General features: G+C 40.0%; 1 protein-coding gene across 1 annotated transcript in view; it reads right to left on the bottom strand.

The window, feature by feature from the left end:
* LOC117270189 (carboxyl-terminal PDZ ligand of neuronal nitric oxide synthase protein) overlaps positions 1–24,675 on the bottom strand; it is an 82,225-nt gene that overhangs the window by 21,296 nt on the left and 36,254 nt on the right. The window contains exons 3-8 of the mRNA XM_033647704.2: positions 18,686–18,778; positions 18,442–18,500; positions 14,600–14,708; positions 12,540–12,681; positions 8,961–9,133; positions 2,991–3,152 (exon numbers count right to left, since the gene is read on the bottom strand). Of these exons, the coding sequence (XP_033503595.1) occupies positions 2,991–3,152; positions 8,961–9,133; positions 12,540–12,681; positions 14,600–14,708; positions 18,442–18,500; positions 18,686–18,778 (738 nt within the window). The remainder of the gene's footprint in view (positions 1–2,990; positions 3,153–8,960; positions 9,134–12,539; positions 12,682–14,599; positions 14,709–18,441; positions 18,501–18,685; positions 18,779–24,675) is intronic.

The following is a 24,675-nucleotide window of genomic DNA, read 5'->3' as shown; positions in this document are numbered from 1 at the left end:
CAAAACTAGATGCATTATCCATTTTGATGTGTGTTTCAATAGTTATTTTTTCTGTCTCGTTTCTCAATTCCAATCACCTTCACGCCTCCACATCATATGTTTTTGACAATATTATGGACTCATAATCTTGTCTATAACCACAGTATAATCCCAAGACTGAAACTGAAAGTGACGATGGAATGGCTATTTAAACGGATAATTAACTTTAATGATTTGCAGTGGCAGTGCAATCAACTGGATCGGACATGAAATACTGAAGTAAATATGCATTTGTGTTGCACTTCCTCAGATTACACTATAAATGGAGGCTTGATGTATCCCATGAGATGCTCAGTTACAAATGTTGCACCGCTTGTATTTTATTATGCTGCACTGGCTGTTCTTCCATAACTGTGTTGGAGCTGCCCCCTAGTGGGAAAGCTATGAACTCAAGATGAAGATCACCCGAATATGTCTCCATCCTGCTCAATTGTGCTTTAGGATTTTCCAAACTGTTCTACCTAAATATGTAATAGTGTGTATATTAGTGTATATATTGGCCTCGAGCACAGTAAAAGTGCACCAAGGGAGGTTTGGGTGGAATAAATGTCAATATTGTGACAATACTGCTACAACAATGTCTTTGTGTGGCTCTAATGAGAAAAAACATCACATGTTTAGCTGACAAAATAATTCCAGTTTTATTTTATGCCATACTTTAGGTTTTCATAAGCTGACTGAGATAAATACAAAGCTGTGTGAACATGTCACCGAATAAGCCAAGTAATGGTAATAAATGATGCCATACTGGGAGAGCTAAATCCACACCATGAGTCCAGATCAATCTCTCAGGTTCACCTAGGCCTGCTGAAATTGAAGATGGAGTAAATTGGAAAAACAAGAGGTACACAGCAAGCACTGGCTTCACTGAAAACAGGTGAGTATCAAGCTTAATTAATTTGATATTGATTATTGGGTTTCAGTCTTGATCTTAAATTAGCCTGTTGATGAAAGATTAAACAAAGAACAAAGACAATGAGAAATGTTAATCTTATCGATGAAAGCGCTTGAAAAAGCAATAGAAATGTGGAGCTAAATTGATTAATGATTGACAAAAATAAATAAAAATCAACAATTTCAGTAAGATGTGAATTGTTTCAGTATTTTTTTTAAGTAAAAACAGTTAAAAAAGCTCTCTGGTTCTGGTGATTAGTTATATATCATTGGTAATTGTATATCTTTAGGTTTCGGACTTGAAACAAAACAAGGTGCGTGAAGGCACCATTTTGGGCTCTAGGTAGTTGTGATGGGCATTTTTTAACAATTCATCAATCACATCAATTATCAAAATCATCAATAATTGTCATAAAATAATTGTTAGTTGCAGCCCTAAATCTGAGCTTGTATTGTAGGTGTAATGCAGAAAAAGATATAGCTTGTCCACTGTGTATAACAGTAATCATCAAGGGTCACACACAGCCCACCAAAGCCAAAACAATAATTATGAATTCAGAAAATGTGAAGAGGGAAAAAATGTTGTTCAGTCTTAAAGGTATCTAGAATGTTTTTTCCGTTATTAAAGCACCTTAAAAAACAATTAACATGGAAATAATTTTATTTGGGCCCAGACACACCAAACCGACTTCAGAGAACTAGTGGCAATGAAGCGTCGCCTGACGTCGCCAAGTCCCAGAAAGCTGCACATGAGCACACCCTTAACACTACAGGTGACAGTCAACAGCACGTACATTCTGCACCTGTGTGAGAGGAAATAACCCTCCCCATCAACAGATTGTGGTTGTCTGTAATCGTGATTCAAAATATGGAAACTGGATGACCAACTTGAAGCTAGTTAGCCAGTTAGTACATTGACAACACAATCCAATGTTGAAAGAATAAAGCATACTTACTGTGCACCAGTGAACAATAACACAAACCATCAGGAAGCATGTCTGCTAAAGAGCTCAATGGCTAAAGAAAAATAATCTTACTTTATGTAACAAGTTTGTTTTGGTCTCAGTTCCCTTGACTTTAGCTCTTTGTTGACTTTTCTCACTTCTCCTGTGCTGAGCTGAACTGCCAGTCAGAGTGATTTCATTCACCCCTCATCGATTCAATATGCTGAATCAGCCAAAAAACGAAAAAAGCTGATGGGGGTTGACGACTGCATTGACGAGAATAGCAGACGCTCACCTACAGCCCAGTTTTGACCGACAGCTAATCATCGGCTTGGTGTGTCAAGGCCTTTAGAAAACGATTTACCATCCCCATTTATGTGCATCCCATCCATGGGTACTTAATAGGGCCGTAACGGTACATGTATTTGTGTCGAATCGTTCGGTACGCGACTTTCGGTTCGGCACGACCCTGTACCGAATTATTGGGCGCAGGATATTATTTTATTATATTTTGTTTTATTTTAATTCCGTTTTTGTGAGCCGAACCATTTAAAATATCTAGTTCCCCGATGGACATAGCTGAGTGACGGACCGAGTCCCGTAAATCTACGCTTTCACTTTGTGCAGCGCATTCTCGCATTTTGACAAAGTGCTCCATCAGAGGCAACTGGACTTGCTTGAGTTTCTTGAAGACGTTTCACCTCTCATCCAAGAGGCTTTTTCTGTTTTACATGACTGGTGTTGTGGAGTGGAAGGCTTTAAACTTATTAAGGTCACTGTCAAATGCTCACATGTGATGTCAATGACTCTGTAGGGGTTCACATCCACACAGGGTTTAAAGCCTGTGACTTCCCACCAGTCAGTTAGAACTGAAGAAGCCTCTTGGATGAGAGGTGAAACATTTTCAAGAAACCCAAGCAAGTCCAGTTCCATATGATATAACACTCAGGATTACAATGACCTGGATGACTGAGAATCTTCACCAACATGTAACTATTTAAAAATCTGTTTTTTGTTTTTTTTTAAAGTCCAGCCCCCGTGATGCCTGCTTAGAAAATTCTGTCCCTTAGACAAATGTAGTTGATGACCCCTGGTGTGTGATGTATGTCTTACCTGTGCTACGGCCACCTGTGTGTGCTGCTGTTGCTGCTGCAGCTGCTGCTGAAGAAGCTGCAGGTAGTGCTGTGATGCCAGCGGAGTGAGAGAGCGAGAGCAAGGGCTGCTGGGAGTAATGCCTTGGGACGTCACAGTGAAGAGGGACCTTCGATCAAAGTCCTGACCACAGACAAACACACAGAGAAAAAATAAATCATTTTACTGATAGAAAATGGTTGTAAAAAACATACTTCACGTCATATTCCCTGACACATACTGTAACCACATAAAAAAACATCAAAGACACAATGGACTTCAATGTTGGTCCTCAGGACCCATGGTGCTGCCAGTTTTTCATCCTCACTACATAATAGGAGCTATTTTTAGACCCTGGACACCAGATGAATGCAATTAACGAACCAGTAGGACAGAAACCGCCCAGTCCTCTAGAGTCCCTGAGAGCAGGGCTGCGACCCACTGATCTGGAGCCCGACTGTAACCCCTCATCAGAACTGGAATAATCTCTGAGCTCATTACCATACTCTCCCTTTATCTGCCTGTGTTTATCTCTCCCAGTCTGCTTCCTCTTTGGATTTTTAAATGATTTTCCAGATGATCTCTGGTAGCACTCATGTTTATAGGACATTCCCCAAGCAGCTTTACACTTCACGGTGTTCTCACAGATAGCAGAAACAGAGCAATTGTGTGTTTCTGTCTTCAGGGACATCAGTACTCACCAAGAGAGATGGGTTTATTGTGTAAGTATGTTTTAATCATACAATTCACCTCTACAAATCACACAAATTGCTTCTGCTGTCATGCAAAACTACTTACTTTCTCTACAGTGGGACACAAATACACTGTAACTCCTACATCACACCACTAGAGGGCAATGGAGTACACCATAAAGTGCATCCTATTCAACTGAAGGTCCCACAAATGAGTGAGAGAGCCTTCGACCTCAGTGTATCATCATCAGTTACCCTTGATAATTTGAAATGCATGTAAAAAGAAGGTAAATTTTAATTTGGCACCATAAAATTATACCATAAAGATTATATATCTGATACATTTTGATGATCTAATCTTTCAGGTACACCGTGACTTAATATCTAGGATTGCTGCCAGTTACAAAACCTTTAAGACATATACAAAACGCAAAGGAACAACTGTCACCTCCTACCATCATACCATACCATGGGCTGTCAGGGTCAATCAAAACTGATCAGATCACACCCACAAGGTCGTGATAAAGCAGATTGAGAGTGTCTGAGTGTTGGACTATCATTGAATAATAACCAAATGTGTTTTATTTAGCTTAACTTGTTGCATATCTATCCATTCATTCATTCATCCATCCATTTTCTGTAAATGCTTATCCTCTTAAGGGTAGTCTGAGCAGGCGGAAGTTTGCTGCATAGATCAGCCTCTCATTGGGCGGAACGAGCCACCCGCTGAAGTCCCGCCCTACCACCTCCGATTGTGTAGCAGTTTTCAACACGTCCTTTACTAACTTTTGTGGTGTTTGATCTTGCGGGGATGTAGCCATTTTTCTGCCATGGATCGCGTCCTGTAGGTGATATTTTTGTGGGCGTGTTACACCAAAACCTGTTTCTGCCCAGCAATATTTTTGCAAGCGCACCGTTGCTGTGGCACCGCCAAGAACGATTGTGATTGGTTGAAAGAAATAAAAAAAGCCGGGGCGTTTTTTTCTCCAATCTTAAAGTGAGAGTCAGCGCAGCCAGACCTTTCTTTTCTTGAGAAAGGTCTGGTGAGCGAGACTATCTTAAGGGTAACAGGAGGGCTGAAGGCGATCTCAGCTGACATTGCGTGAGAGGCTGTTGACACCCTGGAGAGGTCACCAGACCATCACAGGGCCAGCACATAGACCTGCATGTGTTTGGAGGAAGCCGGAGAATGCAGAGAAAACCCACGGGGAGAACATGCAAACTCCACAATGTGAAATCGGAACCCTCTCAATGTGAGGCAACAATGCTAACCACTGTTCAACCGTGCAGTTGCATGTTTAGTAGGAGTGTTAGTAACAAGTCTTATCATGATACCATGTTATATCAATTTCTTGGAGAGCCATACTATATTTCTCATGGTACGATTTGTATTTGAATCAGTTCTGAGGGCCACGATTGATATGAGCCAATGTCAGTTAATATCCTCATTGTCTTTTTCTTGGCCGCTTACCATTCTGCTCCACCAGTCAGAGAAGCTCAGAGAAAATATAAGAAATGTGACGCATTTCAAACTCTGCCGCAACATTTTGCTCTCTGTTTACAGTAAAAAGCTCATTGAGAAAATGTGCTTTCAGGGCTTTTCATTGATAATGATAAATAATCATTAGTAGCAGACCTCAAATTCAGTCAATTCAACAGCTCAGATGGTCTTGGAAGTGCTTCTGTTATTTTGTCCACACTTGTGGTGCCTGTTTATAGCATCTTGTGTAGTTTATCTTTTGGCCAGTCTTTTTCCTGTTATCCTGATCTCTCATTATTCCTCCCTCCATCTCTTTCTTTCCTCCTCTCTCTTATTCCTTCCCTCTCTCCTTGCTTATCTCCATAGAGCAGATGTTCGTGAACCCCTCAATGGGATTATGGTGGCGTTTCCCAGAAATCAAAGAGAACAGACTGGGGTTTTTGGGATTAAGTGTCCCCCTTTCACAGCCAGCAGGAATATTCAGGTTCCCCACTCCAATCCAACGCTCTCTCTCTTTCAGCAGCTTGATAACAGCAGTGTCTACCACTCTCACTATGGTGACAAATCCAAAGGAATAGCATCATGACACACCAGAGCCTGCATGTTTGCATCTTTTCATCCTGTCACACTGAAAATATTCGTGTGCGATAATCGTCAGCTCTGAACTTCATAAGGATTTAAAGTGTGCTAAATCTCAAACACAGAGAAACAAAAATGTAGTCTTTCTACCTCATGCAAGCGTGACCGCGTTATTTCACACCTACAGTATCTGCTGCCAACTGTGGTTAGTCATGGACAGCTGCAGTCAATGATCTGGTCAGGTACTGCAGTAGATGACAAACCACTGTACTGTACTTCCTTAGGTCAATGAGCCATTTGGCAGCACTATGCATGGATTATAGCATCAAAACACCACTAAAGCCAAAGCAATGAATCACATCAGAAGTAATTTCCTGTAGTTAAAAAGACAGAGGCAGTCTGGGGCAAAAAAAAAATGTAATCATTAAAATGTGGATGCTGCTGCTCCTACCTCGCCCCTGGTGTCAGGGATAAACCTCCACCACAACTGTGATGGAAACTAACTCTCATGAGAAAGTGGTGCTCATGAGCTGAGTTTGTGAATGTGAGACTGCCCTTACATTTCAGTGTAGTAAGGTTAAGCTGTCCAAAGACTACGACTAAAAATAGTTTGTAATATCACATAAATTCCAGTGGTTAGTGCTGCCAACTTGGCAATTTTGCTTCTAGGGTTTAGCAACTTTTACAGCCACCCTTGGCGATTTTTTTAATGTCCCCAGCAACAAATCAGCCAACCCTTACCTCCTCTCCCTTAAAGTGAAACTTCAGTATTTATCAACCTGGACACAATTTCCTCATGTTTTTGTGTCTAAGTGACTAATGGGAACAACATCTTTAAGTCTGATCCAGAGAGTGCTGCAGCCAGCAGCTGCAAAATGAGCTGCAATTAAGCACTGGTGCATGAGTGCATCTTCATGGACATGTACTCAAGTGCTTGTTTTTGCCACTGACAGGCTCAGATTGTTATTCTAAGTGTTTCACAACATTAAGGATCCCTACTGTGAAATAAAACATCTATCTATCTTTGCCTTTTGCTTGATCCAGTCTGCTAATTACTGTCTTTCTGCAAAAAAATCAACTCTCGTGACTTCAGAGTGAGACTTCTCCTTGAGCAAGACTTAGTTAGACACAATTACAAACATACTGGATCAAGCAAAAGGTAAAGAAGAATGTTTTATTCCTCTGACAGACAGTTATATTAATTTGAGCCTGTAAGTGGCAAAAACAAGCACTTTCAGTGGATGTAAATTGGAGGTGCGAACACACCCTGAGTAGTTACGCAGCAGCCTGTTTCATAGCTGCTCTTTCTTTAAATACTGGACCAATCTTAAACATGTTTTTCCATTAGTCACTTAGACATAAAAACATGAGAAAACAGGTTAGAAAATACCAAAGATTCTCTTTAACGACAGTCCGTAATACCTCTCAGTATATGTACACTCCCTGCTCACAGTAGCTGTGCCTCTCTGCACTGCCTGTTTCCAGTGAGTGGGGCACAGCAGGAGCATGTTCAGTCAAGCAATCATCAGCCAGACTGAAATGTGAATGACCTGTGGATGTGCATTGCTGATGACTAATCCCTGATCCCCATTGTTTGTGCGGGGGACTCCTTTGTGTTTGCTTTGAATTATTCAATTTGACTATTAAACATGGTTTAATTTTCCCACAAAATACAGAGTTTACATGAGTCAGTTTATTCCCCTGTCTAGGTCTTTTCTATTCAAAAGATTGTTGAATAATAATAGCTGATGATAAAGCTAGACTGAAGTTAGTCATTTAAAATTAGGTTGACATCCTTTTATAACACAGCATTGAGCCAATGACTCAGCAAGTGTTACAGTAACAGAGTCAAAAAGTGTCTAGTCTGGTGGGAATCATTGCTAATGTTAGCAAGTTAGGCAAACCAGCTTCCACTGTCTAGATGCAACCTTGTAACTTAGTTTAGTAGCTTCTACTTTCCATATGGAGCACAATGGGTCCTCACAAAGTTTTTATTGCAATAAAAGGACGGACGGATTTTGTCTATACAGTACATAACCAATGCTATGACCTCAAAGAGACACAAAACAACTGCAAATACACTCAAAAACAAATAAAGATGCATTGTGACTACAAGAGATGCAAAACAATGTCACAAAAAGAGGCTCACCATCAGCCCAGTGCGGCAGGGATTTGTATTTCCATTACAACAGTGCTACCTGCTTGAAGGTGTGTCTTTAACTGATGGTGGTTTGTCTTAAGTGATGTTTAAAAGCAACAAGCTGATCCGTGGCTAAACTTGTCTTTGCTGAAGAAAAGCTGCTAACAAAGTTTCACATTCAGTGATAAACACATTTAATTTCCTATAGATCCTTCACAATAAAAGTCCCGTTATTTTGTCATCTAAATCTTTTATTCTGAAGCAGCACAAAAACTAATACGGCTGATAGCGAACATCAAACAGTAAGTAAAATAAAGTAAGAACAGGACGCAAGAGGGAAACTAAACTAAAACTCCAAAGTACTGAGAGCTGAACACACAGAGACCTTTCTCTCTGGGCTCCTGTAGACAGAGGTGAGGTCAGTGTTGCAACACACACAGCTTGTTTAAGGGAAAGAAAGCAGGTCAACGAGAGGTGGCTGTGGATGACGAGACGCCACTGCTACACCGTTTGAGGGTGGGCAGCCAGGCTTTTGGACCTTCTCCGGAGAAGGTCCGCCTTTGGTGCAGCCCGGTATGGGTATAACGTGTCTAAACTGATAATGGAAATGCAAACCAGCGCAATGTGGCTTGACTTGGTGAGGCCAAAAGTGACAATGAAAAAGGACCATTTTTGCAAATTGTGCCCAGGGGTCCATTTTCTGATAATCATGGCTAATCTATGGCTTGAACCTTAGATGCTGTTTTCACAAATACATCCAAAAAGTTGTTTTATCCTCTAAAAAAAGAAGAAAAGTGCAAAAGCCATAGTATCCTTAAAATTTCAATATACCAAACACAAACAGTGAGGAGAAATCTAATGTTTTTCCAGCTTAAAACCATGTCCATTAGATCTAAATCTTATTCTTGACCTTTGAAATTTAAAAAAGGCTGTTTGACTTTACACTGTAGGGACTGTGGACAACCACCATCTATCAAGCACAATACAGTGTGCTTATTTTAACCTCCTTGCCCTTAGCAATTCAATATGTGTGTGTGTGTGTGTGTGCTGCAGTATCTTACCATTATGGTCTGTCCCGGTTTGACCACATTCAGCTCAGCCAGACTCTGCAGAATTTCACTGACTGCCTTTTCACACAGTGAAGTGCCAGCTGAAGGATCTTCTCCTCCTCGTCTTCCTGCAACTTTGCTGTCCTCCTCTTCCTCCCCTCGCTCTGCACCCGTCAGCTTACGACCTGTGAAAGAACACACAAGGACAATTCAGCAAACATTGCCATCACCTAAAACAATGCATAAGGGTCCATAAAAAGGAACAAACAGGGATGCTTTCCTTTGGTTAACTAAACCCTAAATTAATGCTATTTTGAGCACATACACAGTACTTTACTCCTGCGTGATCATCTCTGCCTGTCACACAACTGCAGCTCAGTGGCAGACAACTATTCATTCACTGAGCAAATTACACTAATTACTGTAACACTGGCAATCAACCTCTTGTGTTGTCCAATGACGTGTCGGTTGTAATCATGGCAATCTTTGTCATTGTTACCCTCCATCCCACATGAAATGAACACAGCATCACAGAACACTTAAATCCAGATTAGTTTGATGTTGTTTGTTAAATCTGTTTACACGGCAGTGTAACCGGACATCTGTGTTGTTGCTGTTTGACCGCTGTGCTGAATTAATGAGCTGGTGAGGTCTGATGGCTCCACTTAGGTCGTAAAGAGGCGTGTAATCAATCTAAGGTCAAGCTTCAGCCAGGAGAGAGAGATAGTCTGCAAGCGTGTGACCAAAATGAACAATAAAGGCTTATAAATACCACGTTCTCCACATTAACACTGTTCACACCAGATGTTAAAGGTCAGATGAGAGTTTTAAAATACCTGCGTGTCTGTGAAAAATGGTTGGCATTAAGAAACACACTTCAGTAACCACAAAGCTTTCTGTGTATTGTGTACTTTCGTTTACACAATTATTTGGCTGGGTCACATTTTTTCTGTTACATTTTTTCACTCAGACGTGTGAGTCCAATTGCAAGACTTTGCCTAGAGTCAGACTGAAGTTAAAATGTGATTACTTCAGACTGTACTTGAAAAAAAATTAAAGTTTGCTGTAAAACCAGTGAGGTGTGCAGTCAATTAACTCCTTATATTTCTGATAACAGACCTATTCGAAGCCATTGAAAGGAGGGAAATGTGCTTTTGACAGCACACACTAACACATTATCACATTAAGACAGTAAAACATTCAGGTAAGCAGACTTCTAATTATTGCCAGTCTTGACAATCCTGGGACGGCTGGGCTTGTTTTCACCTTGTGAGTCTGAACATGGCAGAAAGTGGTTTAGCAGACACCGATTTTACTGGAACTACCACAGGGGTGTTTTGAGTATTTTGCCAGGTGTTTAAATGTCTGTCTGTAGACTGATCTTGTCACCACAACAGCATCACAACCATGCAAGATGCAGTCATGAAACTTTAAAGGTGTTCAGTTGTAGGGATGCACAATAACATTGGTAGGTCATCATTATTGGCTGAAATTGGCTTTAAAATGAAATATTGGAATCAGCCAACATGCTGATAATAATGGTACGTCATCCGTATCGGCCAATATCAATTTTAAAATCAGAACCGGCCAATATGCTTTTTCTTATTTTGCACAATGAATGAATATTCCGCATATAGCACATACTTGAGATAGCATTCAGAAGCCTGGTTGAAAGCATTTTATCATTTAACATTACAGCATGGTTCGGCAACCTGAGTGCAAAGAGCAAAAACAACCTCTCCAAGATTATCAACATTGCAGGGAAGGTGATTGGCAAGTCACAGAAACAACTCAGCAATGTATTTGACAATGCTGTACGTAGGCAGGCTAAACATATAATTGCCAATGCTTCACATTCATTACACTCAGAGTTTGAGCTGCTCCCTTCTGGGTGTTGATTTAGGGTCCCTAGAGCCAGTCGGAGCATATATAAGAAGTCTTTTATTCCCTATGCCAGACAGGCAATGTATACTGAATGACTGTATCAAGGAACAATACTATTTGATGTGCTCTTTTACCGTTTATATAACCTATTGGTCCTACCTGCCTATTTGGACTATTGTATCATATACATTGTTAAATTGTATGTTTTTAAAGGTCAATTGTGTTGTGTGTCTGTCTGTGCCTTTGATTTTTGAGAGAAGCCAAAACAAATTTCCACTTAGATGGACAATTAAGTTATCTGTCTATCTATCTTACATTCTTTGAAAAGTGTTGTATTTCATGTCTCCATCTGCTGCTGGGCCATCATAAGGGTATGCATGTATAAAATGATGTTAATTCCACTACAGAAAAGACTTGATGATCACTAAAATTAGGTAGAAAAAAAACAGAGGATATATCAGTATCGGTATTTGTTATCGGTCAAATGAGTTGTTCAATGCTGGCGTATCGGATATCGGCAAAAAATCCAATATCATGCATCCCTGTTTAGTTGAACTCAAAATGAAGGCAGAGTACAAAGATGGGTGTGGTCCGAGCAGGGGGGGCCAGAAGTAGGGGGAGTAGGAAGTAGGGGAAGGGCCATTGCCCCCCCACATTACGCCCCTAACCCATATCCATTTCAGGTTGTGGTCTCTTGCGTTGATCTTTCTTTCATGTTTGTTTTTACTTTTCTTATAAAGACAAATTGATTAAATGTTGTTAAAAAGGTTTTCTTGCCTTTAATGACAGTTTGAACTTCAAAAGCAGGAGAGAGAGAGGGGACAGCATGATGGAAAGGGGCCGAATCAAACCTGCGGACACTGCAGCAGGGACACTGCCTTTGTACATGGGGAGCCCGCCCTACCTACAATGCTACTGGGCTCCCTTAACTATATTCAGATTTGAAAAAAATTAGATCGAACCCTAACTGTGATATCAGGAAAAACATACCAAGGCACACATGAACATTTTGCTTTAAAATGTTCTTAATGTTATATATAACTTGGGACTTGATGTGATACTTCATAGCAAAGACTTACTTATGACTTGCACTGACTTTGACCCAACTCTGCTATATCTGTACTCATAATTCAGCCATTCTTGTGATATGATAAGCTGTTGATATTGTCAGTTTAACTTACTCAATGTGCAGTTTTCATGATTGTTGTATGTTTTTCTTTCATTGGAAAGAACAAAAAAAATCTGTACAAGCTTTAGCATTTTTGCATCTGGCAAACCGTAATGAAGGTGAATAAAAACTTCTCAATTAATTATCTAATAGCATAACTGGGTATATGCACTCCATCATTTCACTAAAACAAATCCAGCAAGTAAAAGTTGGCAAAGTTTTGTGCTGTTTCTGTTCTGTTTGGGCTCCCTAACAGTTGGAAGGCAAGCCGCAGGTGTTTGCACACAGTCTCTGGCTCACAAAGTTAGCTGCAAACACAGTCAAAGAATCAGTACTATTAGTAGTTTTCAGGATTTTATCGCTCCCTTTAAATACCCTATACCTTTAAATACCTCATTTCAACATATTGTCATGCACAGTTTTTTGTAGTCATGTAAATCAGCCACAACATAATAACCCAAAATGTGAATTTGACTGTACTCTGCAAAGGCAACACTGTGCACAGCAGGTAACGGTAAATCCTTTCAGGTAGGCCTCACCGTGGCTGCTGGATTCCTCTGCAGACTTGTCACTCTCTCCATCCGCCTGTCCGTCTGCATCCTGCTCAGCATGCTGCAGACTGAGCTTATGGCACACTTCAAAGGCCTGACCCACTGTGCGCACAATACGCATGGCCTGCGTCTGACAGGGAAAGAGAGGAGGCAGAGACAGATGGACGGAAAGAACAGGGTGGAGAGTTTGAGATAAAAGGTCAATGTTTAAAGCAGAAGGATTCAACAATAAGCCCCAAACACCACATCAAGTCATTTCACTGACAAGTTCCTCCTGCCTGCCTTGAGATGAGTTAAATGAACTCACCTGCTGTAGCCTCTGGTGGACTGAAAACATGAACACTGAGTCATTCTTGGCACACAGCTGAACACCCTCGATCAAAGACTAATAACATCGCTTCTTTGGAACAATTCTCATTACATCTAACTGATAATACCAGACCTATGAGCCAAGACTGCGGTAACTTACAACAACTGCAGCAACACACATAAAAAACAGCTTAAACTGAAGAAAGGTAAAGAGGTACTTGTCTGAAATATGCAGCTGCAATCCTTGTCTTGCAGTGCATCTATTCTGTATTCACTGTAGGTGATGGATCTAGAGCGGTTAGCAGCAGGATATTAACTAAACCACCGGAAATCAAATTTAAAACCAAAATTGATTCACTGAGCTGACATAATCAGGAAATGTATTCTTAAATTAAAAGATCCAAATTCAGAAACACAGGAAACAAACAGCCCTTGGTCATAGGTAGCTGGACGCAGAAAGCTGAAGCAAATCACATTTAAGTCTACAGAGTGCTTAACACAAATCAAGGAGCAATGACAGCAGCAAATTGGGTGGTGAGGAATAAGTGCACAGGCCTTTTCCAGTTAGGGAAAAGAAAGAGCCGTCCTGAATACGACACATCTAATGGCTGCATTGGATTAAAGGGATAGTTCACCCTAAAATCAAAACTACATCTTTCATCGGCTGTAGAGATGTCTGCCTTCTCTCCAATATAATGGAACTAGATGGCACTCGGCTAGTGGTGCTCAAAGTGCCAAAAAACACATTTGCAAAACTCAACAGCAATGTCTCCTTATCATGACTTGGATACTCAAGATAATCCACAGATCTAGGGGCGTCAGTAGCATAGTGGATAGTGCCAGCGCCCCATGTACAGAGGCACTGCCTTGCTGCAGCGGCCGCAGGTTCAAATCTGGCTCGCAGCCCTTTGCTGCATGTCAGTTTTTTATCCTCTGTCCTGTAATTAAAGGCAAAAGCCCACAAAAATAATCTTAAAAAAAAAGAAAGAAAAAAAAAAGATAATCCACAGATCTTGTCATGTCCAGCCTCAAGTAGGAACTATTTTCTGTCTGCTGAAGTACACTTGTATCATCATGCAGAAGGAAGTGTACATCTACTGCTAGCTCACCTAGCATCACTGAGCTAGCTAATGTTACAGCTCAGCCGAGGAAGACAACATTAATGTTTACATCTCCTGTGTCTTGAGCACTAGCGTCTTGTCCATGAGTAGATGCACGCTTCCTTCTGTGCAGTGATACGGTTGGTGGGTGTAGTTCAGTAGAAAGAAAATAGTTCCCTCATGAAACTGCTCACAACAAGGTCTGTGGATTATCTTGAGTAAGTGGGTCATGATTTCTGTAAAGAAACATTGCTGATGAGTTTTTCAAATGTATTTTTTTGGCACTATGAGCACCATAGGCCCAGGGTCATCTAGTTCCATTATATTCAGGAGAAGGCAGACATCTCTGCGGCCATTATCTCCAACACTCTGCAACTCACACAAAAGCAATATTGACTGATACGTAGCACTACATGTAAGAGGAAAAATATGTATTTTTGGTTTTGGGTTGAACTGTCCCTTTAAGGCCTACTAATGCAGCTTTCTCTCTGTGTGGTTGTTGGTTTCATTTTCAGTTGGGTAAATCTCAGGGGTGATGAAATGTAAAAGCAGCAGGATAGTTCTATTTCTTACAAAAGTGTGTGTAATCAGCTGTGTATGTCTACAGTCAGGGGGTGTGTGAGCAGTCTTTTGTTGTACCTTCTTCTTTGACTTGAAGACATTACATCTGAAGGAATTATTGGAACCGTCTCTTGCGATGTAGCTGAAGATCTTTAAGTCCTGGGAGTCATGAGAAACGTAGAAAATCCTAGAAAATAAGACAGCAAATTTAAATACACAAGGTTCTTCTTTACATGATCCACCCTTTCTTTATAGTCACTCTTTAAGGAAAACAGTGGTAATTTTCAACATGGACTCTATTTTCCCATGTTTTGTGTCTAAGTGAATAATGGGAACAACAAATTTGAAGTTGGTCCAGTATTGAGGACACCGCTGCAGCCGCTAGCAGTGGACAGGCTGCGATGTAACCACTCAGGGCATTGGTCACCGTCAGTTTACATCCACTAAAAGAGCTTGTTTTTGCCACTGACTAGCTCAGATTGTTATTCTAAGAGTCTAAGAGCATTCTGTTTAACCAGAGACAGACCCAAAAGCAGCATCACCCAACACACCAGACTCACATAAACGGTCATTTTAGTGTGCACAGCGCCAGCATATTTTCACATCTAACTGGGTGAATTCTGGGTTTATTTCAGCCAGTTCAGAGTTGGTGATTGTTGGAACAGTAGGAAGATGGACCAAGATGGCTTTTGTGAGCTTTATTTTGTTTCTGTTAACTTTGAATGAAGTGTGTTTTATGATAATTAAATGACTGTTTATTTAAATGGAGTCTGGTGGGTTTGCCGCTAGCCATTTCTGGGTTGTTTCTGGTTTAACAAAAAGGATCTTACTCTTGAAGAAAAAGGACAGTGTCTGTAGGGATTCTTCCATAATGCTGTCAGACATTGAGAATGATAATCTAAACCTGTCAGTGGCAAAAACAAGCCCTTTTGGTGGACATACGCTGACTATGCACAAGTGCCCTGTTTCAATGCACCTTGTTTCACTGCTGTTAGCGGCAGCAGTCTCATTTAATACCGGACTAATTAAAAAATGATTGTCTCCATCAGTCACTTAGACACAAAACATGGGAAATGCAGTCCAGGTTGAAAAACACTGAAGTTACCGTAAAACTTGGTGTATAAGTCACACTTTTTTTCCCTTTTTTTCATCTAAAAAGTTGGGTGCGGGTTATAGACCTGTGCAACCTATAGACCAAGGTAAATGCTGACATAGGTAATTTGACCCACAAGATGGCGCTATGTTAGGCTGACCAAACGTCCTCTTTTGCCCGGACATGTCCGCTTTTCACGTCCCGTCCGGGGGTCTTTTATAAACTGATGATAATGTCCAGTTTTCTGTGTGTTTGTGTGTGTGTGTGTGTTGTGCGGCACGGGCAGCATATTTCTGTCCGAACCCGAACCGAGCCCGACATTATTTAATGACCAAAGCACTGAGTTTGTGTCACACAGTGGTTACAGGCTATTTAACAGGCCGGGTGTGCTCAGCGGAGAGGGAGACCTCCGTGTTTGAGACGGGAGCGGGAGGCGGGAGGTCCGACGCTTCTAGCGAGAGGAGAGAGAGAAATAAAACAAAATAAGATAAAATAGGAAAAACCTGTCTCCCTCTTTTATTTTATTTTCAGCGTTTAATCAAGGCGGAGGTGGGCGGCTGGAGGTCCGAGACTTCCAGCGAGGGAGAGGTAGAAACAAACAGCCAATGTGTGTCTGTGTGTGTTATGTTCAGGTGTTGTCACATAAATAACAGTGCCCAAGCAATAAACAGGACAGACAATAGGATTTTATTTATTTTTACACTACATTTTCACTGAAAGCTGACCGAATCCGACCCAAGCCCGAATACAATTTACAGCTACATTTTTGACCAAACCCGACCGACCTGTCGGGTACCGTCGGGCTCAGATCGGGTAGCCACACTCTAGTGTGTGTATGTGTCCCCTATTGGGGCCTATCTGAATTTCTGTCTTTGAGAGATATTATTTTGTAATATAACTGAATTTTCTATCCATACATATAAATTTTAAATATATTAAAATTATAAGGCATCTTTGAGTAAACTGCGAGTGTCATTTAAGTAGGCTATGTCGTGGCCGGCCGAGTGTCCTCTTTTTTGGAAATCAAAATATGGTCACCCTACACTACGTAGTAATTTAAACTCATTTGTTTTGTTATTTGAGTAAGCATGTATAGTTACAGCCCACACTGTAATAAGGTACTGTAATGCTGTCTTCTTAAAAAAGAAAAAAGAAGTTTAACGTTAATTTAAACTCATTTTTATGGCTCAGATGTTGTTATACCGTAATTTTATTTCCTGAAGAGGTTGTTTGGAAAATTGCAATCTGAAAAGTAACCAAAGCTGCTCAAGAGGTTATTGTGTTTTGAATGTGTTTCAAATTAAAAATAAAGGGAAACAGTGTAGGAATAACTTGTATAACGTTTTTATTAACAAATAGTAATATAAAACCTTGTTTTCCCTGTTTGAGACCTTAAAAAATAGACTGCGACTTATATGCCAGTGCGACTTATATTCCGAGTTTTACGGTACCTTTTCATGAAAAATAATATCAAAACCAATATTGCAGTCAGGGAGATAACACTGATCTAATGCAGATATAAATAAAATGAAGGGGCAATATTTACAGCATATTGCTCTACACCACCACATTACTGTAATCTCTTTGTGCCTTATACCGTCCAAGCTAACTGTCCCGTCTGGCTCTGTTCTTGCCAGCAACCCTGCACACACTCTGCAGTAAACTGGCAGAGCAGCGGGTCAGCTCTGCATCTCCATCTGCAGCTTTGCTCACTGCTATAAAACAACTCCAATGGGAAATGGGCAAACAAATTATGACCATCTAGTCACACTACGTAGAATGTACTATGTATCCCCACTGCACAAACACAGCCACAGAAACACTAGCTAAGGATAAATGTATCCAACACACACGACCCCTTGACGAGGTGTGGCTTTGCCAAATGAGATCCTCCCACAGATGTATACATAATTTACAAACACACACACATCACACACAAGCTGGTTAAGACACTTTTAAGTGGCTGCATACTCTTTTCCATCTCTGAGATTTTCATTTCCACGAAGAGGCTGCCTTATTAGCTCTAATTGCTTGTTTTAAGTCAGCCAAAAAAGAAGAACAAAAAACCCAGACGTTCACAGTCCTGACCAAAAAGTTCATCTTCAATTTTTGCCTGCACTTTCAATTCTAAAATTCCCTTTACTTCTCAGCACCTGACAGGCAGTATTATTATATTTTGACACTTTGCAGTTTATTTGCTGTGAGTTGTTTAGCAGAAACTGACAGCTTCACAGGCCCGTAGATGATTGCTTGACAGGCTCCATCACTATGTAGACAGGGAAGATGGCTGATGGGATGTTGGGGCCCTAATGAATGTATTTTTGGACACGTTTGTATATTTTTTTTCATACAAACTCAAGTACTCTTGCCAGATCACTGTGAATTTATTCTGAAAGTAGGATGCCTCCCCTGGAAAAAATTACATACTGACAAACATATGCTCTACTAACTACATGCACAAGCTATAGATTATTCATTATCTTATGAATGTAAGTGCATCTGGCACATACGCTATAGTACATTTAAGCACATTAGTCCTGCATGTTAAATACATGGAAGCCTCAGCTTCATCCACAGGGGTTGAGCTGGAAGATGCAATTTCCACTGAGACATACAGTTTGTATTATACGCAGTATACGCATGGTAATCACTGTGGTCAAAGCTAACAAGAACATGCAGAGTGCAAGGAACAGGCCGGACTGAATATTTGACAGTTTAATCCCCTGAGTGTATAAAGTGTTTATACCAAGTGGCAAAGATAGCAACATTTTGTATGTTTTTCACAGTGTGAAGCTATTAAACTGTCAGAGACTGAGGTGTGACTGACCTGTAAATGGGATCGTGCATGATCAGCATCTTGCTCTCATCCCATGTCCATTCTTTCCTCTGTGTATGAGACAGATAACCATGATTACGCACTGATCTTATCATCTTATATCAAAGAATTTATACATTTATTATTACTGATATGCTAAAACTGATTTTTGTTACCAACCCTGGCATTTAATTTCTGAATTGAGATGAAAATGGTTACAGCATATTCCTTTAAGAGTTTGTCACTAGTGACTTACCTTCTGTTTCTTCCTCAGAATCACCTTCACTCCGTCCACAGACACCACAATGCTGACTTTCTTCTTCTTGATGCTCTTGGCCTTGAATTCATACTAAAAGAAAAAGACAAAGGAGAGCTCATCAGAATAATAGAACTACATATTTATAGTGTCTTTTCTTTTTTGTGTGTATGCAATATGACTGGAAGATATTGCCTATAAATAATATCTCAATATTTTTAGACTATATATCGCCATACACAATATTTACCTTGATATTTTGAAATCTCCTCTTAGGCCCTGATCACACTTAAAGTGTTTTGCAGGTTGCAAAACATAAGGTGCACCACAATGCTTTATTTATTTATTTATTTTTTTGCTTTTATTTTTAACTGAATGCCACTAATAAAAAAATGCTTGCTGCACCTATTTATTGTGGTAACCACCCCATCACCTCCTCACCCTAACTTACCTGTGTAATCACTCTACCATTATTTTCATTATTTTTTATTTCTATTTAATTTATTTCACAGTAATCAGTAGCTATTCTCTATTGAGATCATGGCAACTGTGGTTTGTAACGTCGCATAGCTCTGGGTATCCAACAACTGCTAACACCAGTTTGTCCTCCATTGTTCACCAACTGTAAACTTGTTTTCATGACCACCGCAGAAGGCCCGCCTCTCAAATCATCCTTTGGACGATGGGACAGAAGCAGAGATGACATGCGGAGCTTTTCCGCTCTTAGTTGAAGTTACTTCAACTTGAGGAGTTCAGAGTGCTCCAGCAAGGTGTGCAGCAATGCAAAACTCTTAAAACAGTTACAAAAAAACCCACTTTCTGTGTGATTAAGGTTTTACACTACTAAAATACTAAACTACTAAGTGAACTACTGTTATAATAAAGTTAAATAAAGTACTGTTATAATACAGTTAAACAAAGTATCCATATTATAAAGTTAAAGTATTATTATAGTTTAAGTTAAAGCATTGTTATAATACAGTTATATAAAGTACTGTTAAAATAAAGTTAAAGTACTGTTACAATAAAATTAAATAAAGTGCTCTCATAATAAAGTGAAATAAAGTACTGTTATGATAATACATTTGAATAAAGTGTTGTTATAATGAAATAAATCAAAGTGGACCCCTGGTGCTTTAATTCTGAAGCTTTTATTTAGTATGTTTGTTGGTAGCATAGAGATGATTTGATTACAGCTGATTACACATAGCTGAACAAATATGCATGATAAATCAGTCATGAGCTTGGAAACAATTTACCCGCTGCAACTAATGATTATTTTCATTATAAATAATACTATATATTTATATATTTTTTTCATTATAAATTAATCTGCTGAATACTTTGTTGATCATATGCCCATCACAAATTCTCAGAGCCCAAGATGACTTATTAAAAATGCATGTTTTGTCGAAAGAACAGTTGTTTATCTAAATAAATTCAGTTTGGTATCAGAAAAAAAAGGAAAATCCAGCACATTTTGGAAACTTGATTAATTATCAAAATTGTTGCATAATCTTCTACTTGTTTCACCCATATGTGCAAGCATATGTTTTGGCATCCAGTCACCCTGCACACACACACACACACACCTTCTCTAACCACTTGACCTCTCCATTGCAGTAAGAGTACATGTCCTGCTTCACATTTGGCAGGCCTACAGAATTAAGGACATAATTGGGAACAATCTGTCAGCATTAAAACATGATCTGCGGTGCACTTTAATATATCTGCATCTTTAATAGCTTGGCAGCTCACAAAAGGAGCACTGATTGAGTCTGTTGAATATTGATAGCCAAGCCGATTTAAAAAAAAAAAAAAAAAGAAAGCTCTCTGATGCCAGTGAAAAGAGAAAGGACACTTGGATAACAGAGATAGATTGCCTACTTCACCTTGACTGTAATGATCAGGTGTATTCTGCCTGATTATAACTAATAGTATTAAAAGCTGGCAGTTTTACCTCATTAATCTTACAAAATATTCTGTACAATTCCCCAGGACCTGCCCCAGGCCTGATAAGTATCATGTTGGATAAATATAAAATGACAAGGAATCATCATGTGGCAGCCGAACCCCACCTCTGCTTCTCAGGGGCACAGAACATAAACCACACCGGCTAAATTAAACAACATTTAAGTACAATGCCCAGGATGTAGGTTTGTCTCCACTCTGTTTGCTGAGTGGTAGAACAGCTGTGTCTGCACTGAGCGACTAACGTGTTTCCACCTCGTCAGCTGGCCAGGCTTTCTGCCGAGGAACTTAGCAAGTCTGGCCTGTCGACTCCAATCAGCGTCACTTTCAAACATGAAGCAGGGTTCAACTCTTGTTAGCCAGGAGCTATCAAGGCCTACAGTGGGGTCTGTCAGGCCACCACAGCCATCTATCATGCTGCAAAATGCAGGTGTTAGACTTTTTGAGCCATAAATCTGGTTTTATCCAGTGGCTTTTACAAGGTCAAACATGCCAGCAAAGTGGGGTATAAACTGCAGGGGAAAACAACTGTCTGGCTTCAGACACATGAAAAACAATAATCTGACATTTTGGAAAAGAAGGTAATTTGTTTTCTTGCCCAGAATTTGATGAAAAGATTTATAACCCTGTATTAACTATTTGTTAAAGGGACAGTTTACCCCTGATTCAAAAATACATATTCTTCCTCTTACCTGTAGTGCTATTTATCAGTCTAGATTGTTTTGGTGTGAGTTGCTGAGTGCTGGAGATATCAGCCGTAGAGATGTCTGCCTTCTCTCCAATATAATGCAACTAGATGGCACTCGGGTTGTGTTACTCAAAGCACCCAAAAACTACATCTGACTCAACACTCAACACAATGTCTCTTTCCAGAAATCATCACCTGGCTACTCAAGACCTGATTACACAGTCCGTGTTGTCAGTAGTTTCATGTAAGAAATATTTTCTTTCTACCAAAGTACACCCACCAACCGTATTGCCAATACTGAGCTAGCTAAGATTACAGTTAAGCCAAAGATAATGCCACTAATGTTTACATCTCACCCTGTCACAAATATGAACTTCTCGTCCATGAGTAGATGCACTCTTCCTTCTGCACAGTGATACGCTTAGTGGGTGTAGTTAAGTTGAAAGAAAATAGTTCCTACATGAAACTGCGCAAAACAAGGTCTGTGGATTATCTTGAGTAACTGGGTCATGATTTCTGGAAAGAGTCATTGCTGTTGAGTTTTTTAAATGCATTTTTTGACATTTTGAGCTTCACAAGCTGAGTACCATCTAGTTCCATTATATTGGAGAAAAGGCACACATCTTTACGTCAGATATTTTCAGTACTTAACAGAGATGGGGACTCGAGTCATTGTGACTTGGACTCGAGTCAACTCGAGTCGCTGTTTTGATGACTTGTGACTTGACTTGACAAAAAATAAAAGACTTGAGACTTGACTCAGACTTGGAAGTTAAAGACTCGGGACGGTTTGGTGGAACTTGTTTTTTAATTTATTTGCTAACATTAACCCCAGAAAACGTGAGCGAACATTCCAACCGGTTCATCACAAGACCGGCTGTACATTTTATGAACGAGCAACACAGGGTTAAATGAGCTAAATGGGTGATTTTGGCCGCTGCCTTGGTTAGTGTGTGTGTGTGTGTGTGTGTGTGTGTGTGTGTGTGTGTGTGTGTGCGCGTGCGCGCATGGGGGTCGTCCCTGCAAAGTAAACATTGCAGCGATGAAGTCAATGTTTACTGACAGTTACTTATATCTTGTCTTTTCACTTTATTAAGATCAGATTCTGCAGGTAAAATTACAATAATAAGGTGACTTGACTTGGACTTGACTTGACCTATTACAGGATTTGACTTGACTTGACTTGACATAACCTGTGACTTGACTTGACCTGACCAAGAAAAAATGACTTGGGACTTACTTGAGACTTGCACATGTGTGACTTGGTCCCATCTCTGGTACTTAACAACTCACATCAAAACAATCTAGACTGATAAATAGCACTACAGGTAAGAGGAGAGTTAGGTATTTTTGATTTTCAGTGAGTGTCCATTTATATACAAAGCGGAGCCAGCTGGCAGTTAGCTTAGCATAGAGGCTAGAAACAGTGGTTAACAGCTAGCCTGGGTTGGTCCAAAGGGGGAAAATGTATTTGCTTGTACCCTGGAAGCTCACAAATTAACTAGTTTTAAGTTGACTCTGGCTGTTTCCTTGCCACCAGTCATTATGCTAAGCTAAGCTAAGCTAACCATGTCCTGGCTGTAGCTTCATATTTAGCATATAGACATGAGAGTGGTATTAATCTTCTTCAATATTACAAAAATGTTGACTATAGCTGCTTCAAAATCTGATTTAATTTCCAAATGTTTCCAAGTTGAATTTTGCACCATAAATGGATGGAAACCACAGGTCACTGGCCCAAGTCCAGGCTCATTTTGCCATATTTCCCTTTTTTAAATCATCTGCAAAAGTCTGACAAATTTCCTCTTTTGTTTTTCAAATCTGCCTCAGACAGAACAGGCAGCTAGCTTCCCACTGGAGCTGGCAGAGTTATCCTGAAAACAATAAATGTCCAGTCTGCTGTTTACCACATCCTGCCAAAATGTCTTGAGCCAGATGAATAAGTAAAGAGGAGAGGGAGAGAATATGTTGGTTAAAAGGGAAAGGATCAAATGAATGCCAATGTGAAAACAAGGCAAGGGTAAGAAGAGGGAAAAATAAAAGAAGTTGAGCAGATAGAAGGAGACAGAAGGAGAGGAGGTGAGGAGACAGCTGTTGTTACGTAAGGACATCCTGCAAACTGTGACCTTTTAATCCAGCTCCACACTGCTGCCAGTGGAACAATTAGCTGAGCATTATGAACATGTCAAGACCTACCGGACATGATCATGAGATAGTTTAGCTTTTATCTGTTTCATGTGTATCCAGAATACATCCTCACTGCCTGTGTGAATGTGTGCGCCGACTGACAGCAAATAAGTGCCATGACTTAAAATGAAGCTTTTTTTTTCTCTCATCACATCCGTTTCTACGTTTTCCATACTTTCTTTCATACTAATTTCCTGCTTGTGTCTATTTGAAATGCCCTGCTCTCCCCTGCCCTGGATCCATGGTGATTAAAGTTTCAGTCTCTAATTATACAGAACTGAGTCCTGAGAGAGCTGATTAAATGGAGAATAGGTTCAGAGAGGGAGAAGAGGAAACGCACCACGAAGACAGAGAGAGACGAATGGCCGGGGTTTAAAGACGAGAAACAGGGAAGTGCTCATACTGCAAAGTGAAGGTGTGGTGGTGAGATGAAAGGAGAGTGTGAAACCAGAAACCAGGTGCTGAGATTCATTTATCTTTTTTGCAGCATGCTTATGAACTCTGTGCAAAAATCCACTGATACTGAGAATACAAGATCTGCTCTGTGACGGAGTAGAATTTGATCGTTTTTAGGCATCAACCTGCCACACATTGAGCTCCAAAGCCGACAAAAGGCAGGGAAAGGTTATTAGACAAGACAAGAATACAACTGAGTGGATTAATTAACAATGCTCTTAGTTAAAATGGAGCGCTTAAATAAAAAAAATAATAAAAAAGAGGAAGCTTTTTCCTCCTTTTACTAATAATAAGTTGATAAAAATTACATTAAAACTTTATTTTATGTCCTTTAATCACTCATCGCAGCTATGTTTTATGCCCAAGAGTAGTGAGCTTTTGGTATTATACACTTTATATCATGTCTGACATTTGACACAAACTTATAAAACCAGACTGTCAAACAGCTGTTTTTAATTTATTTCAAGAACTTTACAAACTCTTGCAATCCCAATCAGGTCTCTGTTAATTATTGTGTCACTGCTGCAGGAAAATGTGAGCAATGTGGAAAAGTAAAGACACACTGTCCGTTAAGATGTGGATCTCAGACATGATCAATAACTGGATGAACAAATCATATCTTGGGGGAGGGCCTCTTCTACAATATTTAGAAAATACTCAAGATGCAATATTAGAGTTGGGAACTCTA

Source organism: Epinephelus lanceolatus, chromosome 19 (genome assembly GCF_041903045.1).
Source record: "Epinephelus lanceolatus isolate andai-2023 chromosome 19, ASM4190304v1, whole genome shotgun sequence".
Classification (NCBI taxonomy): Eukaryota; Metazoa; Chordata; class Actinopteri; order Perciformes; family Serranidae; genus Epinephelus; species Epinephelus lanceolatus.
This window is presented reverse-complemented; position numbering and strand designations above follow the sequence as displayed.